General features: G+C 35.7%; 1 protein-coding gene and 1 pseudogene across 1 annotated transcript; one reads left to right on the top strand and one right to left on the bottom strand.

The window, feature by feature from the left end:
* Positions 1-4,546: 4,546 nt before the first annotated feature.
* On the top strand, positions 4,547-25,451 carry LOC145255655 (lysophospholipase-like protein 1). Its single transcript, XM_080114200.1, has 5 exons — positions 4,547-4,858; positions 9,488-9,587; positions 15,883-16,049; positions 19,571-19,686; positions 24,812-25,451. The coding sequence occupies exons 1-5, from the start codon at positions 4,759-4,761 to the stop codon at positions 25,037-25,039; spliced, it is 711 nt and encodes a 236-aa protein (XP_079970326.1). The 5' UTR covers positions 4,547-4,758; the 3' UTR covers positions 25,040-25,451.
* On the bottom strand, positions 7,214-7,398 carry LOC145255985 (U2 spliceosomal RNA; annotated as a pseudogene).
* Positions 25,452-27,302: the final 1,851 nt, after the last annotated feature.

Genomic DNA, 27,302 nt, shown 5'->3' with positions numbered 1-27,302 from the left:
GGCAGTTTTCTGTGTGTCTGTATGTCCAGCTAAAACTTAAAAAAATACACAACAAACTCCTGCAAAGTTGGTATTTTTTTAATCCGTTTAACCCTGGAAAAATAATATCTAAAATTTAGAAAAAAGATTCTTTCAAATAACCAAAATGCTATAAAAAATTAAGCACAATTTTTAGTATTATTAATACATTCTAGGAAATGAATCAGCATTTTCTTTTTTTTTTTTTTTTTCTGAGTGAAGACGTTAATTCCAGATTTAATTTATTGTTTCTTAACAATTGTTATCTCTCTACAAGGAAAAGGGAGAAACTTAATTTTAGTGGTGCTCTGGAGGCATCTTTAATTTTATAGTTGGCACTTTCAGCTACGCTTTGAAGGCCTCCTGAGTTTTATTTTTTCACTCGTCACCCAAAAAAAAGAAAAAATTTCTCTTGGAGTGGGTGGTGGAAACTTCACACTAACATGTTTATTTTTGTATATCCCTGAGCAACACTGAGTAGCTCTGCTAGTAAGTTTGAGATCACAGTCTTCTCGAAGTCGAAGGTTCAATCCTTAGTATGGGTGATACTAAGAATACAGTTATGAAATGCTGAAGACTTGAACTGAGAATTGTGGCTGACCCAACGAAAAATAAGCTACCCCCATGGATTAAAGGGTTTGTTTGTGATGTATCCTGTGGTAGCGATAATATATGGATAATCAAGAAACAGAGTTCCATAAAGATAAAGGAATAAATATGTACTGTAGGTTTAATTAAAGAAGGGAAGTTTACTAATGTATTTACAGAAAGACAATGTGTAGTGTTTATCGTGTTCAGTCCAGGGAGAGTGTTTCTCTCATATATCCAGCTACTAGTGATGCGGTCCTTTATTTAAAATGTTCTGGTGGTGATAACAGTTCGAAGTTCTGTATAGATTCCAGATTTTGACGAGAAGCTCTTGAAGAAGTTCTGCGTTACAATTGACGGAAACCTTGTGAAAAATAACATCTAAGATGAAAACACTAGTCCGAGTAATCCAAATAAGATATCGTTTTGGCCGATGTAATCTCCGACTTTCTCCAGGTGCTTCATTTACTTTTTTTTTTAACTTAGTATAATATATGGATTTTGAAGAATTGAACCCTTTAAGAATGTTGTATTAGCTACAGTGAATGAAATGGGAAAATTGAAACCAAGATCTTTATCCTTAGCTTAATGTTTGTTTTACAGGCATGTGGTGGACGGCTTTTAGAACTTGAAAATTTCCAAACTAATCTGCCTCTGGTTAGGTCTTCATTTACTCTTCTTTCTATCCTTATCCACCCTTATCTCTTTCTTCCACATTTTATTTATCAGCCCTACCCCATTTAGGCAATTGTAGGGTATCCATTGTCTCTTTAGTCTGACAACAAACATATATATATATATATATATATATATATATATATATAAAGCTGAAAAAAGATGAATTAACATGATGGATTTTAAAAAATGAAAAAAGGCTAGCTAACTGGGTTTCATTCCTCGCTCAACAGAGCTAAATCAATGAAAAATTGCGATTTTAAAAAAAAAAAGAAAAAGAAAAAATTTTGCGCTTTTTACCAATAAATGACAGACGAGGTAAAGTTTCTCTAGAGAACATAAGGGGAGGTAATCAGTGATTGGTACTTGTTTAGTTTAATCAAGACACTAAAAAATGAAAATATTAAAAAATATATATATATTGTGCATACCCGTTATGGAATTAAGTTCTCGTAAAAAAATTTCACTTAATTTGATCATATATATTTTTTTCTTTTACAGCAGAAAAACAATTTGTTATGATAGCAAGCATAAGAAGCCATGTTTGGATTTTTAGACCACGAGGAAGGGAGGGAGAGTGCACTATGGGGAGATAACTCAGTTTCTTCTTCCTTGTGGTCTAAAAATCCAAACATGGCTGCTTATGCTTGCTATCATAACAAATTGTTTTTCCGTTGTAACCCCCCCCCCAAAAGAAAAACCCAAAATAACTACTTGATCAAATTAAGTGAAATTTATTTTCTTCTGCATTATGTGGCCGAACGCCATGTTTTTTTTATTTTTTTTTTTATTCAATTTTCACCCCAAACAAGGCACAGTGCCACTTTGAAGCAGGGGGCTACTATTAGGGAATTAATTAGCGGGGTCATTATGAAGGGAGAAGAGTAGAAAGATGTTTGTTAACATTACACTTGAACTTCTGCATATCATTGCAGTTGGGAAAGCAGAATCCCGGAAGGGATTCCAAAGACCCGCAGTTCTGGGGAAGAAACTATTGGAGTAAAAGGCTTTCTTGCACCTAGGGATCTCCACTGTAAAGGGATGAGACTTAGTAGCTTGTCGGGTTTGCCGGGGGTAGTTACGTCGGGGAGGTACAAGTGTTTGCAGTTCGTCAGAGCATTCACCATTAAAGTATTTGTAGAACAGGCAGAGGGATGCAACATCTCGTCGATGGGACAGAGGTTGAAGCCTAGATGACAGTTCAGGACCTATCAGGTTGGCGACTCTTTTTTGAACCCTGTCCAGGAGCGAGAGACAAGCAGCAGATGCACCAGCCCAGATGTGACAACAGTACTCCATACATGGGCGAATGGTTGCCTTATAGAGGTATAGGATACTGGCAGGCGTAAGTAGTTTTCTAGCACGGTAGAGGGAGCCAACCTTCCTTGCAGCAGCCTTGGCAATGCTCTCAATGTATCTATTCCAGTTCATATTCCCTGTAAACGTTAGGCCGAGGAGTTTAAAAGAAGTACTTTCAGGCAATGTGTTCTTGGCCATTGCTATTGGTGGTAGAGAAGGTTTCTTGTAGTTATTGAAGGAAACAAGCTTAGTCTTAGCAGCATTGAATGAGACCAACCATTTTTGCCCCCATTCCACTACGGATTGGAGGTCATCCTCTAGTGTTTCTGCCATTTTCTTGGATATGTGTTCATTTGTTTTCCCCTCATATCTGTTAAAGAGAGTCGTGTCATCGGCAAATATACCCATCTCCGAAACAATATCATCAGGGAGGTCGTTTATGAATATCAGGAATAATAGAGGTCCAAGGATAGACCCCTGAGGTACTCCCGCATTTATGTCATATTGTTTGGATGTATGTCCGTCGAGGACAACTTTGATTTTTCTATTACTTAAGAAGGATTTAATTACGTTATGAATTCTTCCAGTGATTCCATATGATCTAATTTTCCTTAGAAGACCATCGTGCCATACCCTGTCAAAAGCCTTAGATATATCAAGGGCCACCGCTCTACCCTCCCCTGTTTTATCCAATGAACGGTATATACGTTCAGAAACTACAGTTAAGATATCTGCTGTTGAACGGGCTTGCCTGAATCCATATTGTTTGTCAGTCAGGAGTTTAGCAGCTGTTAGGTGCTGGACTAGGGCTTGATTAACTAAGGACTCAAATATTTTGGCGAAAAGCGGGAGGAGGCTAATGGGGCGATAATTTAGTTGGTCAGTTCTTTCTCCAGAATTCTTGAAGACTGGTACCACAGAGGCGGTTTTCCAGCAGTCGGGAAAACAAGATTCGTTAAGGCATTTATTGTAAAGTTTGGACAGAACTGGAGCAACCTCGGCAGAGTTTCTTTGGTGTATTTCACTAACCTGTCGCCAAGTGGCGCTTTTCAGTCAAAGAACAGGGGACGATAAATATTTCATTAAAATTATTTATTTGTTACTTCAATTAAAAAAAAAAATGTTTTGGAAAAAACGTCCAATGTTGTTTTAATTTGGAAAATTTTTTCCTTAAAATTATAAATTTGTTGTTGACCTTTCGAAGTTGCTTTAATTCGAAAAATGTTCCATTAAAATTATTTTTTTGTTCGAAAAAAAATAAAACAAAACAAAACAAAAAAGAAACTATTTATTTTATAAAAATCTAATTTTGCCTTGATTACAAAAATACCCAAAATTGTTTTATTTAAAATTATATTTTCTTATGCAGGTTTTTCAATAAATGTCTTTACATTTATAATTTAATACATTTTTATACAATAAATGTTTTCGTTTTCAAATATTTTTGTGTTTGAAAAAAAATCTTGTTTGTTATTTATTTGACCAATAAGAAATTGGAGTTATCGCCCCCTAACAAAAGCGCTTGGCCGCATAATGCAGAAGTGCCGAAATTTTTTAATGAGAACTTAATTCCATAACGGGTATGTACAATATTGTATATATATATATATATTCAATATTTTGATTGCTTAATGTCTTGATTAAACTGAACAAGTACCGATTGTTTTAACAGTTTCCACATGCATTAGAGTTGTTCGCTCTTGTCCACCGATTCGTCGGACGCTTTTTTTTTTTTTTTTCACCCTCATGGAAACAAAGTAAAATTTATTTATTTTTTTAATAAAAAGAAAACTACTTGATCAAATTACGTGATTTTTGGATTTTTTTTTATCTTCGTCCTGTGACTGGTGCGTCGTACATCATACAGGCATTTCTGTATTTTCTTTAATTTTAAATGACGCTATGTGCCAATCTGAATCCATTTTTTGGGTTGTTGTCTATAGTAAACATGCCCCTCTCCAAAAAGAAAAAAAAATCAATTTAGAAGGAACTCTCTTTCACTGACCGACAACAGAACAGATACTACGCTGTAGTTCAGAGACTAAGAATTGAATTTCATAAAAAACAAACCAAAAAAAAAACAAAAAAAAAAACTGAAAAACACGTTGTATTAAATAAATTCAAGGGAGATTACTCTAACTGCCCTTGTCAAACCGGTGTTTGTGATCTTGAAAAAACATGGCAGCCGCCTCTTCCGTAACCAAATTATTCAACCCTCGAATTGTTTCTCAAACCGGACAGACATGCACAGCTTCGATTATCTTTCTCCACGGATCTGGTAAGTGTTCGAAATAATAATCGATAATAATATTAAAAACAATAGAAATAAATTTGAATTTATAAACGAACACGTGTCATTGTAGAGCGATGTGCGGACATTACAAAAAATAAAAATGCGACGGAAGTTGTCGAAGAATTGTAAACACAGCTTTAATAGTTTCATCCTTCTTTTATTAAAGAGTTTCATTCTTTGTATTTCTTTTTTAAGTTTAAAGACTAAATTTAAAAAAATCTTACCATAACATTTACTTTTTAATTAAAAAAAAGTTGCCGTAGCTTCTTTTTTCTAAAAAAATATTTTCATCTATTATTTAAAAAAAAAAAAAAATTTTTACATGGGGGTCACCGGCACCACTTATCAAGGCCCAGAAGCCACTCGAGGATAAGGGTTATTGTGTGTACAGTAATCAATGGGATAGTATCGTAGTAATAGTTAGTATCGGAGATTTGATAAAGTGTCATTACTTAAGGGTGCGGTTCATCAGGAATTTGTTTATGTTGGACTTTAAGACATCCAAGTTGAAGTCAGGAGGGAAACAGGCAAGCGCCAGAGAGTTCCACAGGTGTGCAGTTCTAAGAAAGAAGCTTTGTTCATGGAATCTACGTTTTGATTTAGGCACAGATAAAGAGTGGGGAAAATTATTGACAGTGGTTTCAGCTAGACGGGTGTTTTCCGAGAAAGATTGGCGAGGGGGGGGGACCAGAAATTGGAGCTCAGACGAGCACCTGCCATGGAAATAACGATAAAATAAAGACGCAACGTCTCTTCTGTGGGAGAGACGTTGCAGGGAAGAGAAAAGGGCATCACCCACTAAGCCACAAAGTCTATTTTGTACTCTGCCAAGGCAGGATAGGCTGTTTTTAGCAGCTCCTGCCCAGATGTGGCAGCAGTACTCCATCCTTGGATGTACTTGGCTTTTATATAGATAGAGAATTGCATCATAAGTGAGATATCTTCTGGAACGGTAGAAGGATCCCACCATTTTCCCAGCGACCTTGGCCACACACTTGATGTATGTGTTCCATTTCAGATCAGGAGTAAAAGTGAAACTCAGAAGCTTATCAGAACATGGGGCCTCCCCTAGACGAGAGCCATCCATTTCAATTGATGCCAGATGGGGATCAGAGCGTTTATGATGTAAAGATAGGAGCTTGGTTTTAGATGCATTAAAGGTAACCAGCCACCTATATCACGCGCTTAAGATCAAAGGAGAGAGAATCAGAGAGAACATTGTCATTTACAGCCTTTGATGTGTTGCCATAGATGGTCGTGTCATCAGCATAGATGTCAACGAATGATTTAAGCATGTGTTTTGGGGAGATCATTGATGTAGATCAGGATGGACCCCTCAGGGACTCCAGCATTAATACTGTGGGCCTCTGATTTTTGCCCATCAACCACTACTTTTATAAGCCTATCAGAGAGAAATGATTTAATGATTGAGAAAACATTTCCAGTTATACCGTAGCTGGAAATCTTGTGAAGTAGGCCTTTATGCCATACCTTATTGAACGCCTTTGATATGTCAAGAGCAATTGCCCTAGAAATGAAGTATTTGTCGAAATATTCACAAATCCTATGAGATATAACCGTCAGCACATCTGTAGATCTAGCAGAGCAGAAACCATACCTAATGAAAATATCGTTGGTTTTCGCGTAGAGACTACATTTTATATTATTAATGTTATCAACTTTCTTACATTAATTAAAAATTCGTCACAACTTTCTTTTTGGAACAATTTTTATGACGTGCCCTAGCGTATTATAAACACCCCAGCCTCCCTATGTTAAGAACGGCTTTTGGAATCCCCTCCCCCCCTACCAATCTCGAAAGCCGTTCTTTACATTGGGGAGGTTGGGGTGTTTATAATACGCTGGGACACGTCATAAAAATTGACTTCTTTTTTTGAATGTTTTGATTTAATAAAAAATATTGTTAGAACGAGCGTCCAAAATCATGAGATGGAAAAAATGAACAAAAAGTAAAAGAGAGTTGTCTCCCTCTGCATAGTGAACGATTGTAAAACAGCGCCCTCTCTCTTTCATTTGTTGGTTGGATCTCCGTTTTTGTTTTTTCTAGAATTATGTCTTAAGAAATTCTATTTATCTTCGATCTAGAAGCACAAATGAATCGTAAGACTCGACTTTAAACTTTGGATATTTGTGGCCTGGTAGACCAAATGAAGACTTGTCATCAAAAAGTTGATTTTTAGAGGTATTCGGGTCTGTTTCGGACGAACATACCATTTAAACTTGTCGTCGATAAGTAGCTCCTACATTTTCTCATGTAATCCTTTATAAATTCACTGGTTGTCATTTTGAATATTGTTGTTCCTACTTATTTGCCTCCTCACAAGGTTGGTTTTTAATATGCAGAAATCCAGCTCCCCAAAAAGGGGCACTCTGGGTAGGAACGAAAATAAAAATTGCCTTAGTCATGAAGGATTTCTCCTCCATTGACCGAGGACAGAAAAGGTGAAGTGTAGTATCAGAACAGATACTACACTTTGCTCTTAGCCAAAAAGCCAAGAACGTGTCAATCCGGCCTCGTTTTTGCAAACAAGTTGATCCGGTTTATTGATTATTTTTTTTTTTGGGGGGGGGGTAAAAATCTCCCCCTTTTTTCTGCTCTCATTTATAATTTAATATTTTGGAGTGGAGGCACTATGGGAGGAGAGTGGCAGGTTAGGGTTAGTGTCTGTTTGGTGTTTATGCAGAGAAGGTACCGTGTTGAAATAATGTTATTATTTAGAAATACATTCTTAATATGAAAAGGGAACAGTGTTTTGTAACTATTCTCTACTTTCACCTAACAATTTAATAAACAAAAGATACTGTAAAACTTGAATTTAACTTGAAAATCCTATCTAAAAATTAAAAAAAAAAAGCATAGTACCTTCTCTATGTAAGCAACTGAACTTTAATTCTCCCAGAAATTATTTTACGATTAGCATTTTAAAGGCTTCAAGATGCTTGTGCAGATTAGTGGTGTTTTAAACCGTTGTATTTCAGGTGAAAACATACTTAAGTGTCATGTTGAAATTATTATAAATTCCCAAAGTTACAACAAACATTTACATTAACAGACTTACACCTGGCCGGACATTTTCTATCTTAGGAAGCGTGTTTCTTCCTCCTCCTGGAATTAATACAAATAAAATGAGGAAAACAAAAAACAAAAAAAATAAAATAAAACAATCTGAGGTCATTGATGCATATTTTATTTTATTCAAATTAAAACAACGTATATATATATATATATAATAAAAGTTACAATAAGTTTACTAAGGTAATCAAAATGGTAAACTTAAAATATATTATAAATATTAAAGAGTTAATATTTACAAGTAAAATAAACTCAGCCAGATATAAAAAGCTCAATAAAACCGAAAAGGAAATAGAGCTTATAATATGAACAAATGATTAATAAAATATGTTAAAAGACATCTTGAAAAAGAATCTGAGGTTATTGTTTTCCAAAGGTTAAGTAACCAATGGGGTTTGTATTACTGTACACATAGATTCGAAAAAGTTGTCAAAAAACAAATATATAACAAAGAAATGTTATCAAGGGCAAGATAAGTTACTTTTCTGCAAAACTGGATATATTTTTTGTGTTTTTATTCAATGTAACATATTTATTCAGCTCGAAAAACATACAGTGTTTACCGATGTATTCGAAAATTCAAGATGGCGTCTCACACCCTCTTTAACACCGTAAGTTTGGGAAAAGGTGTTATAAATAATAAACTATACAAAATACTATTAAAAACCCACCGAATATATGTCAACCTATGTCACGGTAACATATATTGAGCGAGTTTTTAACAGTATTTTATTCGTTTTTTTATTTATAACATCTTTTCCCAAACTTACCGTGTTAAAGAGAGAATCAGACGCCATCTTGAATGTTCCAATACATCGCTAAACAATGTATGCTTTTCGAGCTGAATAAACATGTTACATTGAATAAAAACATGAAAAATATATCCAGTTTGGTAGAAAAGTAACTTATCTTGCCTTTGATAACATTTATTTGTTATATATTTGTTTTTTCACAACTTTTTCGAATCTATGTGTACAGTAATACAAACCCAACCAATGAAGTCTAACGAGATTAATACAAGAGTGCTCAATACCAAAAACAAGACTTCCTTCCAAAGTAAACATTTTTAAATGTTGAAAGCTTCAGGTTATATATAAAAAAAAATTATAAATTATTAATTTTAAAATGGAATTTTTTTTCAGTTCTGAATTTTTGAAACAAAGGCTGATTGTTTGTATTACTTGTATTGATCAGACTATTGTGCTCATCTTGAGTGTTATTTGTGCAATGTTTCGGTTGATGTAGCTTTTGACCTTCATCAGGCATGTTGGTCGCCATCTTAGAAAATAAACTTTTCCCCTTTTTTTTCCAAGATGGCAATCAACATGCCTGGCAAAAGTTGGAGGCTACTTCAACCAAAACATTGCACAAATAACACTGAAGATGAGAGGAATAGTCCGATCAAAACAAGTAATACAGGCCTTATTTTTTGTTTCAATTTCTATTTTAATATTTCATGCATGCATGACGCTTCATGATGGTTTTTTTTTTTGTTTTTATTTAATTTTTTTTTTTTTTAGGTGACTCTGGTTTAGGCGTAAAAGAATGGACGAAAGCTGTCATGGGTCGAGATTTAACATTTCCACATATTCGGATAATTTATCCCACGGCACCTGCCAGGTGAATTCTATTTTCTGCCTAAACAAACATATTTAACTTTTGCAGCAGAAGTATATGACGCATCCTCTTTCTGAAATTTTTGTTATTTAATTTAAAAAAATATATCTTAGGATTATTATTTATTCATTTTTACTTTTTTTTTGCACATAAAAAGAAATAAAATTTTAATTGTAAGAAAGAGTACTTTTTTTTTATATATTCTTAAATAAACATGAGTTATTTCCCTTGCTGGTTTTAATTTTTCAGTTATAATTTAATAATTGTCCAGTTAGGACTACATGATTAAAAATTTAAAAGATCTAGCAAAGTATATTAGCATGGTTCAAATAACATGATGCGATAATAACAAATGTAAATTAGATCGTCCGAATAAAAAAAAAAAAAAAAAAAGATTTTAGAATTTTAAATAGAACGACCCCCCCCCCTTCCCCCAGAGTGAATGTGATATTATGGTAGCTGGATTCTAGCTAGGAAAAACATAGACAACCTCTGAGGACGATCACGGACATTTTCCTTCCCACACTTTTGAATGGCCTTGTGTCTAATTTGTTTTATGATTATTGCATGTTTATTATAAAATTTTTTAAAATGAATAAATTTTTCAAAATTTGATATGCCAGCTTAAATGTTATTCAGGTCCAACTTAATAACTTCACATTTTAGATAAACATTGGTACCGTGGTGAAGACAATCATAATTATTTCCCCTGATTACGATGAGAATATAGCCCATATTTTTTTCCTTTTTCGCTCCAAACAAGACATATTACCGCTTGGTACGTAAGGAGCTACTATTTTGGCTTGTGTTTAAAAGTGGACTCTAAGGAGTTGAGCAGCAAGTTGTCTGTTCCAATTACATTTCAACTAGTGCATGTTAGTACAGTAAGGGAAACAGGGAGGGAATTCCAAAATCTAGCAGTTCGAGGAAAGAACCTATTAAAGTAGGTTTTATGGCATCTAGGGATCTCAACAGTGAAGGAGTGTGATTTTGTTGCTTGTTGGGTCGATCAGGAATATGTACATTGAGGGGGCACAAGTGCTATGAGTTCATCAAAGCACATTCCATTAAAACAGGCACAGGAATGCAACATTGTTGTGATGAGAGGGAGGCTGGATCTTGGCCAATAGTGTGGGACATTAGATTTGAGACTCGTTTTTGGACCCTATTTAAAAGTGAGAGACTAGTAGTAGATGCATCAGCCCAGTAACAGTACTCCATACATCGGCAAATGGTGGCTTCATAAAGATATAGGATGCTCTCTGGTGTGAGTAATTTTCTAGCACAATAGAGGGAGCCCACCTTTTTTGCTGCTGCCTTGGCAACGTCTTCAATGTATTTGTTCCAATTCAATTCAGTTCTAATTATCAATTAAAAACCCGATTTGCAGATTATAAACAGTATAAACTTGTTCAATTTTTAGGCGGGAGTTCAGTTTGTCAGACAGCTGGGAGTCTGTGAGATGAGAATGCTCGAAAAGGAGGAAGTGAGTCTAAACTGAAAGTCGGAAATAGCATAAGTGCCACTCAGGAGAGAGTTTCTGTTCCCTTTGGCTTACAACGACTGAGCTAAAAATATGCAAAACGTGGTTGTCTCGGCCCGCCCTGGCAGGGGTGGGGGCCAGGTACGGTGTGCACAGGTGTCTTAATAAGTAAATGGCCTCCCTCACTCTAATTAATTTCTTTCTCTATCTCTCTTTCTCTCACCTTCTCTTTCTCTCACCTTCTCTCTTGTGCACACACGTTTTCTATCCTTATTCTGTTTTTTTTTTTGTTACACGATGGTCACCACTTATCAAGGCCCGGAAGCTACTCAGGGATAAGGGTTATTGTGTGTACAGTAAGTTAGTGTGGAGATTTAATGAAGTGTTTACTTGAGAGGGCAGTCCATTAGGAATTTGTTAACGTTGGACTTGAAGACATCCAAGTTGAAGTCAGGAGGGAAACAGGCAAGCGCCAGAGAGTTCCACAGGTGTGCAGTTCTAAGAAAGAAGCTTTGTTCATGGAATCTACGTTTTGATTTAGGCACAGATAAAGAGTGGGGAAAATTATTGACAGTGGTTTCAGCTAGACGGGTGTTTTCCGAGAAAGATTGGTGAGGGGGGACCAGAGATTGGAGTTCAGACGAGCACCTGCCATTGAAATAATATCATAAATAAAACTCTTTAAGACCAAACTGCTGTCTGTGTGGTTCTTGATCAACACTCGAGTTCAATAGCACTGACGAAACCTGTGTTACAACTAGTGTTGAGACATTTAATCGGAATCGGGAGTTGGAAAAAATTGGAACTTTTCTGGGTATCAGAATCGGTATTGAAATCGGAAAAATTTATGCAAAAACAATTCTTTTAATTGTCTTTTTTTTTTTACATTGTTTTTTTTTTTTTTGTTTTAAAAAACAAAAATCTTTCACTGCTGGAAGTAATAATAAATAATAACTATCTGTTGATTTTAAACGACCGGTAAAACTAAAATCTACAAAGTATGTTGTTACGTTTGAGAAAATATCTGTACATATAACATGAATTTTTACTGTAACTGAAGGAAAGATAACAATTCTACAGTTAAATATTTGGAGATTTATAAAGAATCAGAATCGATAATTATATCAGAATTTGGGAAAAATATTGGAATCGTTGCATCACTAATTTTAACCCATGAGATGTGCATGTGCATATGTATATTTTAAAAATGTGTTTTAGTAGATAGTATGGTTTTATTTAAAATTTAAAAAGAATCTGAATCGGTAATTGTATCGGAATCAGAAAAATATTGGAATTATTCCATCACCAATTACAACTGAAGATGCAAGGATGTAATAGTTTATATACCTTATACAAATTTTTCTTTATTTTTGCTTTTTAATAAAGGGGGAATTCTGAACAAACGACCTTTTTTTTATATGATCTAAAAATTTCATGAAACATGTTCTGAATCATAATAATTCATCACAGTAAATTTTCTAGTAAGGATCAGAAAGGGGTAAATATGCAGCGGTTGGATGTCTTATGTGTGTCCATGGATTTCCAACTTTTAGTTGATTTCTTCTTCTACATTAAGTGCGATATTTGTAGCAGAGTAATCTCCCCTTACGAAATAGAATTTTCTCACATCCACCTTATCAATTGCTCCAATGTTTTCATTTGCTTTTCCTTGCGAACTGACCCTGTTACCTCAACTGTTCCACATCTGCTAACCCAAGCATTCTTATCCACTCCCTCAATGTGACCAAACCAAGAAAGTTTCCTGTTCTGCATATATCTCTCTATACAGTTTAGATTTAATTTTCCTCTAAAGGTCACCAGATCTAAGCCTGCCTTTAAGACTTGTATTACACATCCATTGTATCATTCTCATATAATTTCTCCCCATGCAGTGCATGTCTTCAACCCTCACTGCCAAGGTTTCACTTCCATACATTATCACACACCTTACACATGTCTGATAGACACTGGTCTACAGTGTTAATACTCTACAAATTAGAAATAGCAAAAGTTGATTTTTAAAAGTTAACTTCCCAACCAACCTATCTCTGACCAGGTCTCTATCCATCGTTCCCTCAAATCCATCATTGTTTTCTTCGGCCTTTCCCTGCCAACTGACCCTGTTATCTTAACTACTCCACATCTGCTAACCAAGAACTCTCATCCATTTTTTTCAATGTGACCAAACCAATAACGTCTCCTGTTCAGATTTAATCATCCTTTAAGGGTATCAGATCTAAGCATGCCTTTAAGACTCACGTTACACATCCATTGTATCATTCTTATATCATTTCTCTCCATGCAACGCCTGTCTTCAACCCTCAGACTTCACTTTCATACATCATCACACTGTTTATGTGTATCTAATAGACTTCTTCCTTGGTTAACAATGGTAACGCTCTCCTGGTTAGTAATGGCGAAAGTTCCCTGTATTATATTATGGCCGGGCAACATCGGATGTCCCGGGTAGAGAGGTGAGTGACCGACGTTGAACTGGTGATAATATTATGGAAATAAAGTGTTTTGATAATAAAAGAATGTTTTGAAAATAGGACTGGGATTTAATGTAGAAATAATTAAGCCAGAAATATGTAAAAGAGTAAAATGTTTAGAAAGATGTTTAATAAATAGGATTGGAATGTTTGGTTTTAATAAACAAAGATATGTGACAAAAGACTTTGGTTGTGTAGATACATGACATAATGAGACACCTTAGAAAGTTATTTAGTATTCAGTCTGTAACGAGCGGCCGGGAGGGACGGTTGACAGACAGGATGGCATCCAGTAGGGGCAAGACCGATAATTAATATGTAGACAGGACTATATCAGTATTTAACTTTTCCAAGATGGGAACAACATTCTGGAATATTTGTGGTAGAATTTTTGTTGCAGCTTTCCATCCAACATGATCAAAGATGGGTCATGTGTGTTCTCTAATCACCTTTGTGGCCTTTGGGCCAAGATCAAAGTGTAGTATCTGTCTGGCAGATACTGCAAGCAAAGACCATATGTGGGGGAAACCCCACATATAAGAGCTTGGTCAATGTAGGGGCAACCCTTCATACCAATTGTCACTATCCAGCTCCCCTACTCCCTGGGGAGTTGGTCCCCATTTCCCCTTCACCCCTCACATTAAAAATCGGCCTTGTGCCTAATTTGCTCGGTGGGGGAGCAAATAAATACTATCTGTCCGGCAGATACTGCAAGCAAAGACCCTATGTGGGGGCGACCCCACAGACAAGACCTTGGTCAATGTAGGGGCAACCCTTCATACCAATTGTCACTATCCAGCTCCCCTACTCCCCGGGGAGTTGATCCCCATTTCCCCTTCACTCCTCTCATTAAAAATCGGCCTTGTGCCTAATTTGCTCGGTGGGGGAGCAAATAAATACCACCTTTTTGGCCTTCAGGCCAAGATCAAAGTGTAGTATCTGTTCCGGCAGATGCTGCAAGCAAAGACCATTGCCCTTGTGGCAATCTTCTGGTCCACGTAGGGGCAACCCTACTTGGGCCAGCTGGCAAATCACTATCCAGCTCCAATTTCCCACCTCTCGGGAGCTGGTCCCCTTCCCCCTCCCCTTCACTCGTCACTTTAAAAATCTGCCTTGTGCCTAATTTGCTCGGTGGGGGAGCAAATAAATACCGGCTGCCCCCCCTCCCCCTCACGAGGGCACCTTTGTTGTAACCTCATAGAATGGTATTTGTTCCTTTTGTGAAGGTATGTCTTCCTTTATCTAAGAAGAGGCAAAGGTATTTATTCCATACTTTTTTTGTTTCTATGTGAACATATACCAGATAAGTTGTTTTGTGATCATACGTAAATACATGTATGAAGAACAAACACACATTCAATAAGACACTCGTTACATACACGTGTGTATGTGTACAGAATATCCACACACCCCCACGGGAATACAACGCCTGAACTTACTCCATCCACTCTTAATGTTTGCAGTCACACTAGCACCTGTTTCTTCTTGTGCTCCAATGGTAGCACCCGAGGTAATAAAACTTCTGAACAACCTCAATAGCATCCACTTTACTTTCTCCACATCTGAGTTCTCATTCGACTCCACTGTCTTACACTTTGGACACACAAACTAGTTTTGCTCTCTCTCTCTCTCTCTCTCTCTCTCTCTCTCTCTCTCTCTCTCTCTCTCAAACTCTCTGTAATTCCACTATACTTCTTGATAGACTCTCATCTACAGCGGTAAACCTAGGTTAATTTGAAATGGCAGAACCTATTCCATCCATTCCTAAATCTTGCAATTGCATTCGCACCAGCTCTTCTCTGTGCTCCAGTCACATCACCAAGGTAACAAAACTTCTCGACAGCGGCGACAAACTGAAGTCTCTCCATCTGCTTGCATTCATCTGACAATCCATCCATCTCGTTAACCCTTATCTTATATTAATTTGATAATTATTACCTCTGTTTTCATGTTTTTATCTTACATTAATTTGATAATTATTACCTCTGTTTTCATGTTTTTTTCTTTATAACAGTCCAAAAATAAACTTAATCATTTGTCCTCATCTTGAGTGTTAGTTTCACAACATTTCGACCGATCTAACCTCTGACCTTCTTCAGGTGTAACATGTCGAACTCTGGAATCTTTAGAGGTTACATTGGCTGAAATGTCTTGAAAATAACACTCGATGAGAATAGTAGTCCGAATAATATCAATCCTACCATTCCTCATCTAAAAAATTCAGAAGCAATGTCGAACAAATCTATAATCTATTTTTGAAATCTCGTTTGCTCCATTCAAGTGTTCTTACTTAAAATTTAAAACTCCAAAAATTTTTTTGAAGGCCGTACACACCAATGATGGGGAATCCAAGCACCGTCTGGTTTGATCGGAAACAGATTTCGCCATTTGTTCCAGAGGATGAATCAGTTTTGCACATGTGCGAAAACCTTTCCAAATTGATTGATCTGGAAGTGCAAAATGGAATCCCGCTAAACAGAATAATTGTTGGTAAGTCATCTGAAAGAGTTTCACTTTTTATGTATCGTTAACAGTTCATACAAGCTATACCACTATCAGCCGGTCACTGGTGTGTGACCGACAGACGTGTTATACTAAATGTCTTAAAGTGGTCTTGGGAAGATATGCAGATGGCCGTCATTAGGGTCTATAAGAAGAAAAGCTTATCTGAGATGTTGGATGTGCTGTGTGGCTCCTTCTTCTCCCAGGAAACGTTTTGACCTCTTCACCCTTGGTGGCGTTCTAACTGGAATTTTCTTTCTCCATTTTCCGGACCGCTTCGTTGTTTCAATGAAGGTATTTATGAAGGCATTCATGGCAGACACAAGAAAAACGACACGCGACACAATTGTAATATATATAAAGCATAACTATTTTATTTTACAGAATATATATTACAAAAACTTTTACAATTAAAAACTGGGCAATAGACTTTTCAAAGCAAACTAACCTAACTAGTATTGAGGGAGGGTCTTCTCCCCCCCCCATTTACGGAGAGACAGAATATGTGTCTTCACTTCATGGTGGTCGTGCAGAAAAGAGACCGGGCTAGAAAGGGAATTATGGGAATTGATTTCTTTGAATCTCTACGCTCATGGCCAAATTACCACTCAGCCCTGCTGCGGAGTGTGTTAGAAACCGTGGCACTGAGAAATAGTGCCACATCCCTCCCTATGCACTCCGAAATTAATGAGTATTCATAAATTTCAGAAGTCCCTAATTTTCCGTGGATGGTGAGTCAACTGGCCGTCAGCGATCAATGTCCCCATGCTCTACGTTCCGTCAGGAACTCAGTGAAGCAATATATTTTTTTTCCACCAGGCCCCTGGTAGACTGGTATACTGCTTCAAATACCAGAGAGGGTAATCATCCTCGCCCTCCATTGAGGCAGTGACCTCATGATTTCAGTTAGTGGATTTATGCTCTCTTAAGCAACCAGTATAATATTTTTTAGCAAAACCGGATTTTACGTGAGTTCATCACGCCGACCTATACATTTTTTAATTTAGTCTGCATAACATTATTTCCGTAACTGGATTTACGCTCCCTTCAGCAACCAGTATAATGTATTTTAACCAAGTCGGGGTGACGTGACCTCATCACGCCGACCTATACGTATTCCAAGTTATTATTTCAGTAACTGGACTTACGCTCTCTTCAGCAACCAGTATAATGTATTTTAGATAAGTTAGAGTTACGTGACCTCATCACGCCGACCTATATGGATTTAGTTAAACCTCGGTCTTCAGAGGTTCTAATCCAATTTAATTCTGTTGGAGCAAGGAGTCTGCCACCGAACGACTAATAAAAACTATGCACCATGGAATGAATCAATGAAATAAGATGTTAAAAAATTTTTTTTTCTTAAAAAAGAAAACATTTTTAAAAAATCATTTCAAAGCACCTCGGTTACAATTTAGAATTTGTTTACACAATGCAAACGCATTTCAAGTTATTACATTCATAATCAACTTTTTCCCAAATTTCAGGGTACATTTAAAAAGTATGTGTTTATTTTTTTTCAAAACAACTTTCTTTACAAAAGACTATAAAAATTTCACTCCAAAATTTAAAAGTATTTTGGTTCATTGTTAAAATCAATTTTTCTTCCCAAAGGATCATTAAAAATTCCGAATTCATGTTAGTTCACGTTTTTCCAAAGTAATTCATTTATTATTTTAAAAACAATCTTCTCAAAAGATCATAAATTTCCAATCGACCCATTTTTCACAATACAATTTAAAAACATTATCTTTCATCTAGCAATTAATGATATAGATATAAAATTTTCAATGATTTTTTTTTTTAAAGTGCAACAGAATGTACATTACATAAAATACATCCAAGCTAATTTTTTGATTCAATCTAAATTAAATTTTTATACCTTACTTTGTAAAATTTATAAAAGTGCACTTTGAAGATAAATAAATTTCAAATTGAATCTTGTACCTTTATTTTTAAAGCCTATAGTAAAAGCATTTTGTTTAACAATTTTCATGCCTTAGATGAAATGCTTTTCTAACTTGTATTGACATTTAGATCAGATGAAAGGCATATGTTATTTAGATAACATGTACAATTATTATAGAACACCAGAATTTCATGGAAACATGCATTCTTATTTATCTATAATACAAGCAGGTGTTGCCTTGTGTTGCCCGATCATTTGAAAAAAAAAAAAATGGGATTTGGGTGCCATTAGCCAGAAACGAAACCAAAAGCAAAAAAAAAGTTGTCAAAGTCCCACTTTATCAACTATGCTCCAGCCCCCGACCCATCGCCACAATGTTGCATCACTGTGCCTGTTTTACAAATATTTTAATGGGATGTGTTCTGATGAACTCATTGCACTTGTGCCCCCTCAACGTATGTATTCCCAATTAGCAATAAAATCTCACCCCTTCACTGTTGATGTTGTCCCTAAATGCCAGAAAGCTTTCTATTCTAATAGAATTGAACAGCTAGACTTTGGAATTCCCTTCCTGCTGCCTGCTTCCCTGGCTGTACTGATATGCAGAAGTTTAAATGTAACATAAACAAATATCTTGTTATTCTTTCCTAGACATGGCCCCAAATAGTAGCCCCTTACGTCCGAGGGGCGATATGCTTTGTCAGGGGTGAACATGAGTAAAAAAAAAAATGCATCATCTAGTGTGTGTATTTTATCTTTATGCAACAGTTCTAACATGAAACGATTGATGTGGACGTATCGAAACAGTTGTAGACAAACACAACACATACCTGGTTTATATATAAAACATTTATTTTCTCAATTCCCGCTGGCATCTTCAGAGATTACAATGTCTTCACATTTTATCTGTTTCGGAAGATGCTGCTCCTTGTGTCATAAGGAGAGACCAACTCCCTCTTGAGTCATCAATTTATCCTGGCGTTCAGCTTTTAGCATTATTGTGGGACCTATTAGGTTGGTGACTCTCTTTTGAACCCTGTCCAGGAGTGAGAAACTAGTAGCAGATGCACCAGCTCAAATGTGACAGCAATACCCCATACATGGGCGAATGATTAAAATCTATTCAAATCTAGGCATGATTACATCATGATCATGTGTCTAAAACCCCAATGCTGACGTAAGCCTGAATCTAGTTATTTCGTTTACATAAACTAAAATTCCTCCTGAACTTTGTTTACTTTTATTTTCCAAGTTAACGTTCGTTTGTAGCATTTTATTTTTCAGCTGTCATTCACATTTTTCCAATCTAATTGTTTTTAATTTTTTAATCATAATAATCGATCCAGCAATCTGCCATTGCCCTGATCAATTAATAATAATAATGTTTTGATCCTTGACACTGCCTGCCATATTTAACACAGATACTATGCTGTGATCACAGCCAAAGTAGAAAAATATTTCTTTTGGACGAATTGGATTTGAACTTGTCACACCCATTTTATCAGTCTGTGTTGTTAACTACTTAGCCATCGTTACATCCCATTTAAATAGTTGAAATAGAAAAACAAAAATTCCTTTATTTATTTTCTTTTTTTTACAGGTGGTTTCTCTATGGGTGGCTGTGCAGCTCTTCACCTTGCTTATAGGTATCGTCCATCCATCGCTGGAGTTTTTGGTCTTTCGTGTTTCCTCAATGAAAACTCTGGAGTATACAAGGTAAATGTGTTACTTCAACATTTGATTATTTGAAATAAACTATTTCTTCATTAACTCTATTCTATAACTAGCAGTAGTAAAATATGCTTAAATATATTTTAATTCAGGCAGATTTGATATTTATCATTACAGAGCCAATTCTCTGTTGAATATTATATTGTATATATAGTATTGATTTCAAAAGTTAAAAAAGAAAATGACTTGGTTGCCATTAGCTAGAATCAAAACCAAAACATTTAGCACTCCAAATGTTGTTATCGAGAGATAGGTAAGAAAGATGTAATATTAAACGATTTCAAGAAATTAATTAAATTTGGGCATGTGCAGAAAGAAGTAAAAAAAAAAACATTTTTAAATTTTGACTCTTTAGCAGCTATTTTTTAATGGTTAAATAAATTTTTTAATGGTTAAATAAATTTTTTAATCATTAAATAAATTGAATTTCATTTATTTATTGTGGACTATTATCCTCATCTTTTAGTTGTTGTTTCATGACGTTTCGGCCAACTATTCCTCTGGCCTTCGTCAGGTAGATAACCGCGACGGGATAGAAACTCCAAATCTCCTAACTGCATCCTCAGCAATTACTGCCTTCCATAGTTGTTGTCTCACCATGTTTTGGCCAACTAAACCTCTGACTGATTTTGGATAGGATTGAAACCGCTATATTCAGACAATGCTCACCGTGAATCATAGAGATTCAACGTCTCTATCCACTGCGCCACGGGCCCCAAAGGGCGATCAAGGTTGGATTTTTTCGTCTTATATATCCACGTTTATTTATTATCTGATCTTCCATTGTCGGGCCCATACCGAAAGGTAGAAGATATATTGTTTAATTGATTGAAATGTTTATTAAGATGAGAATTATTTATTTATTTCTTTATTGCAAACTCTTATCCTCATCTTTTACAAAAGATGAGGATAAGAGTCTGCAAAAAATAAATGAATAAATAACTCATCTCAATAAGCATTCCAATTAATCAAATAACAAATTGAATTTTTTCCAAAATCTTCTATATCTCAAATTTCAAGTCTGTAGACCAAAAATTGACAGAGTAATTTGGTAGAGACTATTCCTCACCAAGACTTTACCTTGCGAGTGAAACAGTCATATTTGTGAGCGATTTTTTTTCTTTTTTTTCATTTTTATTTATTTATTTATTTATTTAAAATTTTTTTTTTTATTGCATTTTCACCCCAAACAAGGTAGAGGGCTCATATTTGGGACACAATTGCAGGGATATGTAGGGAGTTGAGCAGCAAGATGCCTGTTTACATTACACTTGAACTTCTGCATGTCAGTACAGTTGGAGAAACAGGAACCTGGAAGGGAATTCCAAAGTCTAGCAGTTCTGGGGGAAGAAACTGTTAGAGTAGAAGGCTTTCTAGTATCTGGGGGATCTCTTTTGTGTAGGGGGGGTATTTTGCTGCTTGTTGGATTTGTCGGGGGTATTTACATCGAGGGGGTACAAAGGCTTGTAGGTTCTGTCTGCAAATTAAAATCAGGAGTGGATTGCGGAGTCCAATGTAGAGTTTGACATAAACCGACTGACAAGCATGTTAGCCTTCTTGGTTGCCATGCAAGCAACCTCATGGTCGTTAAATAGTGGGGGAATTGTTAATTGCCCATTATTTACTACACTGTTGTAGATTTTCCAGAAATCACGAGTTCTTAATTTCTGTGCTTCAATGCGTTTTCTGATGGTTTCAGTGTATTCTCTCTTAGCTGTCACTATTTCTTTCTTGCAATTACTTCTAGCTTCTATTCTATAAGTTTTTGTATGTTTGTACTGGACTTATGCTGGATAAATCTTCGGTATGCATGCCGCCTTTGAGCAATAGCAGCTGAGCAGCTGCACAAGTAGAAGTAAACCATTAGGGAGAGTGAGATTTGCTACAGAAATTCCATGTGGGAACATGTGCTCCAATTGTCCTCTTGAACCATTCGGTGGTCTGATTTGGACATTGTTCTGCAGGAAGAGAAAGGATATTTCCCCATGGGGCATCTCTGATGAGATCCCTGATGACTTCCCAGTCAGCTTTTTTATAGTACCTTGTGGTTTTGAGCAATGACTCTTCAGCTTTACGTTGAGAGTTTAGGATGATTTCTACCATTATCACAGCATGATCAGCATTCCCAATGGGTATTTGTTACACAATCATCGGGAGTGTGGTCAGAAATAGATCTATAAGCGAGGCTTGTTGATCTTGTCGTATGCAATTTGTTGGATGTACATGGATCTAGGTTGTCCTATGCTTGTGTGCCCATGCTGTGGAGTTCACAGCAATGCAAGGCAGTTCTTGAGAGCAGTAGTGGAGTGTGTCCTTGTTTACGGTGCTACAACCTGGACACTCACCAAAAGATTGGAACGGAAGCTAGACAGGATGTACACCCAAACAGTGTTAAATATATCTTGGCAAGATCATCCCACAAAGCAGCAACTTTATGGCAACCTACCTGCCATATCTACTACCATCAGAGATCGACGTCTATGATTTGCTGGTCACTTCCAGAGGAGCAGTCAAGAGCTGGTGAGAAATGTACTGATGTTGTTTACTGGGTTATGTATGGATGTGAGTTGTACATAATAAGTCTCTTTTATCTTTTTAACGTGTCATCTATTTGTGTTCATGTATTTCGTGTCTATTGTTGATGTGCGTATAATGGTAATCTGTACGTGTCGACATACTAAACAGTTTATAGGCAAAAGGCCTGTGGAACTCTGTTCCGTCTGCCTGCTTCCCACCGGGCTACAACTTGGATGTGTTCAAGTCCAACGTTAACAAATTCCTAATGAACCGCCCCCTTAAGTAAACACTTCATCAAATCTGCACACTAACGTAATGTACTTGCAATAACCCTTATCTCTGAGTGGCTTCCGGGCCTTGATAAGTGGTGATCACTGTGTAAAAAAAAAAAAAAAAAACATTTTTTACATTTGTACTGGACAAATAACAAAGAACGACATACCTTGAATCACAACCATTTTCGTTTGCTTGCTGACATTTTTTTTTTTTTTTTACGAGGTTGGTTGCTCAATAAACTTACTATATCACCTCTCCACCCCCAGGCAACGCCGGGTACCCATGCTAGTAATAATATTTAATAAAATCTTCCATGCTTACTTATATTGCGAAACCTGGAACAGTTAAAAATAAAATAACTTAAATACTGACAATATATTTGCTGTACAGAGGGTGTATATATGTGTGGTTTATAATGAGTCTTCTTATCTTGTTAAATTGTTGCCTATTGAATATGTGGCGTCTTCCAATATGCCATCATCTAGTGTATAAATGTTTCTCTTGTGTTAATGTGTGTATAATGGTTATCTGTATGTGTCGACATTCTAAACAGTTTATAGACAAAAGAATGAATAAACATTTTTTACATTTGTGCTGGAAAAATAACAAAGAACAACATACCTTAAATTACAACCATTTTCGTCTGTTCGAACATGCTCCAAAAATGTAGCCATATCTCTCACGAAAAACTCAAACAACCAAGTTGTTTCATATTTACATTTATTGGACAAATAACAAAGAACGACATACCTTGAATCAACCATTTTTGTCTGTTCCGACGTGCTCCTAAAATGTAACCATGTCTTTCACAAAAAACTCAAACAACCAAGTTATTTCCAAGGCCTGTGATATCACAAGTTGCATGGGCAAGACAGCTAGCGCGTTTGCTTTTTTTTTTTTTTTTCACCTCCTTTGTCTCTTTCGCATTACAAGTTCGAGTCTGGCTACTGCGGCTATTTTTTTTTTTTCGTTTTTTTCTTTTCTCATTTTTTTTTCTTAGAAGGTTGATTGCTCAATAAGCTTACTATACCACCTCTCCACCCCCAGACAACACCAGGTACCCATGCTAGTAATAATATTTAATAAAATCTTCGGTTCCGAAATGGCACACTGTTCGTTTAGCCGTGACTACATATGTTCATTTACTCAGTCCAGTGCTCCCATGATTGCCATCGTCTGTTTCTACTCCACAACTCTTATTTAAAGACTGACTTAACTAATTCCTACATGTAAATCTAAAACTCATTACGTCATCACTACATGTAGTCTAAAGATCCTTGCCAGGATTTTGTCACATATCTTTGTTTATGTTCTAGCATTCTTACATAACTATCAGAATGACATTTCATCCATCAAGTTACATTCCTGGAAACTATTTAATGCAAATATTTTTATTCTTCTCAAACATAACTTTTCACATCGATGATATTTTTCTATCGAAACAACAGTAATCATCATCATCATCAACTATCAGCAAGACTAACCGGTATTTTCCAGGTAGCTAATAGCATAATAGCAATATTGTGTTCCACAGATATGTTTTAGGAAAGAAACTCTATTCATGGAAATTACATTTAGGTTTAGATACAAAGAGGAAGAAAGGAAAATTCTTTACAGTGGTTGTAGCTAGACGGGTTTTTGGTGTTGATGTTTTTATAGGGAGGATCCAGAGATTGGAGCTCAGTCGAGCACCCACCATAAACATTTTAGCTAGCTTTCTTTTCTCCTCTCTCTTCCTTCCTTCTCCATTTCTACTCCCATTCTCTTCAATAATCATCAGCATCATCGGTATTAACTGAAACAACCAAGTTATTTCATATTTACATTTATTGTGGTTGTGAGTAGTCAGTTCCGAGGTGACATGTCGTTTTCTTCTCCCAACTACATGCGTTCATTTTCCCAGCTGGTGCTACCAGATCAGGTTGTCTGAAGATAATGGCTTCCAGAGACCAAAATGCACCTAACAGTGATGCTTTTTGCTTTTCTACTTCCTTTTGCAAAAAAACAAAAACAACAACCCACCTTTTCCTTTTTCTCCATTTTTTTTTTAATCCCCCCCCCCCCGTCATTTCCTGACGGGTTTCCTAACTTAAAATGTACCAAACATTAATAGTGTAACCCCTTTTCTCTCTGCCATTACAAAACAGTTAGATTTAGATACACAGAGGAAGAAAGGAAAATTTGTTACAGTGGTTGTAGTTAGATGAGTTTTTGGTGTAGATAAGCAGTGACTCCTTTGTAAACAAAGAACTAAAACTTGCTGTTTATCAACTTTGACTGATTTTTATTATTTTTTGTTTTTTTCTGTTATTTTCAGCGACTTGATGAAGAGTCGGAAGTTTCACGGCTTCCACCTTTGTTCCAGACACATGGAAACATGGACGAGCTTGTCCTTCCAGAATGGGGGCGTAAAACTTGTGAAGAATTGAAACGGAGAGGAGTGGACGTCGATTTCCACATGTTCGACAACCTGTATCATGAATTTCACCGAAAGACATTTCATTTACTGGAAAAATGGATCTTAAAACGTTTACCTGAGTCTTAAGGCAAAATCGATCAGGATTAGAATTTGGATTTACCAGTTGGCATCTAAAAGGTAGTCTGGAAGTTCAGTGGAACTGCAGAACTCTCTATTTAATTTCAGTAATATGTACAATAATATATATATTAGTGTTGGGGCGATTAATTGGAATCAAGAACCAAAAAAATCAGAACTTTTTGTGGTATCGGAATCGGTTTCAGAATCAGAGAAATTTGTGCCTATTTTTCCAATGCCATAACCAATTGTTTTTATTGTTTTTATTTCTTTTTTTGTTTAAAACTTCATTTTCCATGATTTTTGTTTAAAACTTCATTTTCCATGATTCATATTTATGGTAGAATGATAAATATTTATTGATTTTTATACAACTAGTAAAAATAAAATCTATAGTTTGTGAAAATATATAGACATATTACATGAGATCTTATGGTAATTTGACCCCTCCCTCCAAAAAAAAAAACAACTCTATATTTGGAAATTTAAAAGGAATCGGAATATGAATCAGTAATTGTATCAGAATTAGAAAAAATATTGGAATCGTCCCATCACTAATATATATATATATATATATATATATATGTAAAGTTTTAAAAAACCAAGAACAATGTGGAAAGGACCGGAGCCACAAGAGGAAAGAACAGAAAAACAAGTAAACAAATAGACGGGTATGTTCAAGTAAAGAAATGTCTAATTATTTATATATTTATCACTCCTCCTCTCATTATATAATTATTTGCGATCAAGTTACTGGTATGTCCAGTGTATATAAAGTCCGTTGGTGGTATGTGACTTTGATTAATTTTGGGAGAAAGCACCTCCCCTTTTCAAAAAGAAAACAAGTATATTCAAGATGGCGAAAGAGACCTGGACTGCAGCAAGAGGTTAGAATGCACCAGACATACCAGTAACTTGGTTGTAAATTAATTATGTAACGAGGGGAAATGGGATGAATAAATAATTAGACATTTCTTTACTCAAAAATACCTGTCTATTTTGTTTGTTTGTTTTTCCTTTCTTTCCTCTTGTGGCTCCGGTCCTTTCCACATTGCTCTTGGATTTTTAAAACTTCCACATATTCCTTTTACTAACAATGCTCCAAGCAAATTACCATTTACTTATATATGCTCAATTATCAAGAAAATTTCAAAATAAGAGCGTCATATCCATTTGTACATGTTACAGAAGATCAGAACAACATCGATTCAAATTCAAAGCAAAGGAGACCTATAGTTGGTCACTGTTTTCAGACTCTCTTGAGCCTTGCAAGGTTTTTGCATTATATTCTTCTATAAATGTAATCTTCAGTTCCTGAAAGGTCAGCAAAGTGCATTAAGATACAAGGATAGCACACAGTTTTAATAATCTTGTAATAAACATGTTTTATTTTTTTCAAAAAAAAACAAAACAAAAATTAAGTGTAATCTTTTGTTGTTTCGTTAAATATTTTTTCATGTTGCATTTATTATATTGAAGTACAATTGTCAAATACAATTTTTTTTTTCTCTTTAAAAAAGGAGGTATTACTTTTGGAACGACCATTGTATTATTTATGTAGAATATAAGATCTTTTTTTTTTTGTGCAAGTAGGTTACAAATAAGTAGGTATAGCACAATAAATTGTTTTTGATTAATTCTCCAATGGTATTTCCGTTAAAATATGTTATGCTATTAATTGTAATGATTGCCATTTTATCAAGTATAGAAATCTTATAGCTTTCTCAATTATGCAGCTAAAAAAATTAAAACCTCATATTATTGATTACCCAAAACATTCATTACCTATTTATATATTAAAAAGTGGCAGGGAGCGCCCAATATTCATAAAAAAATTGTGATAGCAGAGCGGGGGGGGGCAGTCGTAAAATCCACTTAAATATGATAAATTGTGACAGTGAGGTTGGGGGTGGGCAAAAAAATGTGACCGTTGTTCGGTCCTGTTCAAAAAAAAAAAAATTGTGACAGCGGGGGAGGGTGGGAGGTAAAAAATTGTGACAAAAGGAAGGAGCGGAGTTGTTCACTTGTAAAAAAAAAAAAAAAAACAGTACTTGGATGGCATCAGCCAGAAGCAAAACCGAAAGCAAAATTTTGTAACCAAAAAAAGACAAAAGTGTGCCAGGCGCAAACTCGCAAAGCATAAGACTGTAAGTGAGCACCCTATCCATCAGACTAAGATTCTATCACACTGTAAATTTATCTATTTAAAAAGAGAGGTAGAAACTCGTGTTTGCACATGCGTGTTTAAGATTCAATGTTGTAGCGAAGATTT

The sequence above is a fragment of the Euprymna scolopes genome, chromosome 31 (assembly GCF_053919585.1).
Source record: "Euprymna scolopes isolate OS-2025 chromosome 31, ASM5391958v1, whole genome shotgun sequence".
Classification (NCBI taxonomy): domain Eukaryota; kingdom Metazoa; phylum Mollusca; class Cephalopoda; order Sepiida; family Sepiolidae; genus Euprymna; species Euprymna scolopes.
Note: the sequence above shows the minus strand (reverse complement) of the source record. Positions and strands in the feature narration are given on the sequence as shown.

What these genes read in the sequence shown, in the direction of transcription:
- LOC145255655 (XM_080114200.1), top strand. Translation starts at nt 4,759, where the DNA reads ATGGCAGCCGCCTCTTCCGTAACCAAATTATTCAACCCTCGAATTGTT. An exon ending in TATCTTTCTCCACGGATCTG is followed by an intron (nt 4,859 to 9,487) that starts GTAAGTGTTCGA and finishes TTTTTTTTTTAG; the next exon opens with GTGACTCTGGTTTAGGCGTA. An exon ending in AAAACTCTGGAGTATACAAG is followed by an intron (nt 19,687 to 24,811) that starts GTAAATGTGTTA and finishes TGTTATTTTCAG; the next exon opens with CGACTTGATGAAGAGTCGGA.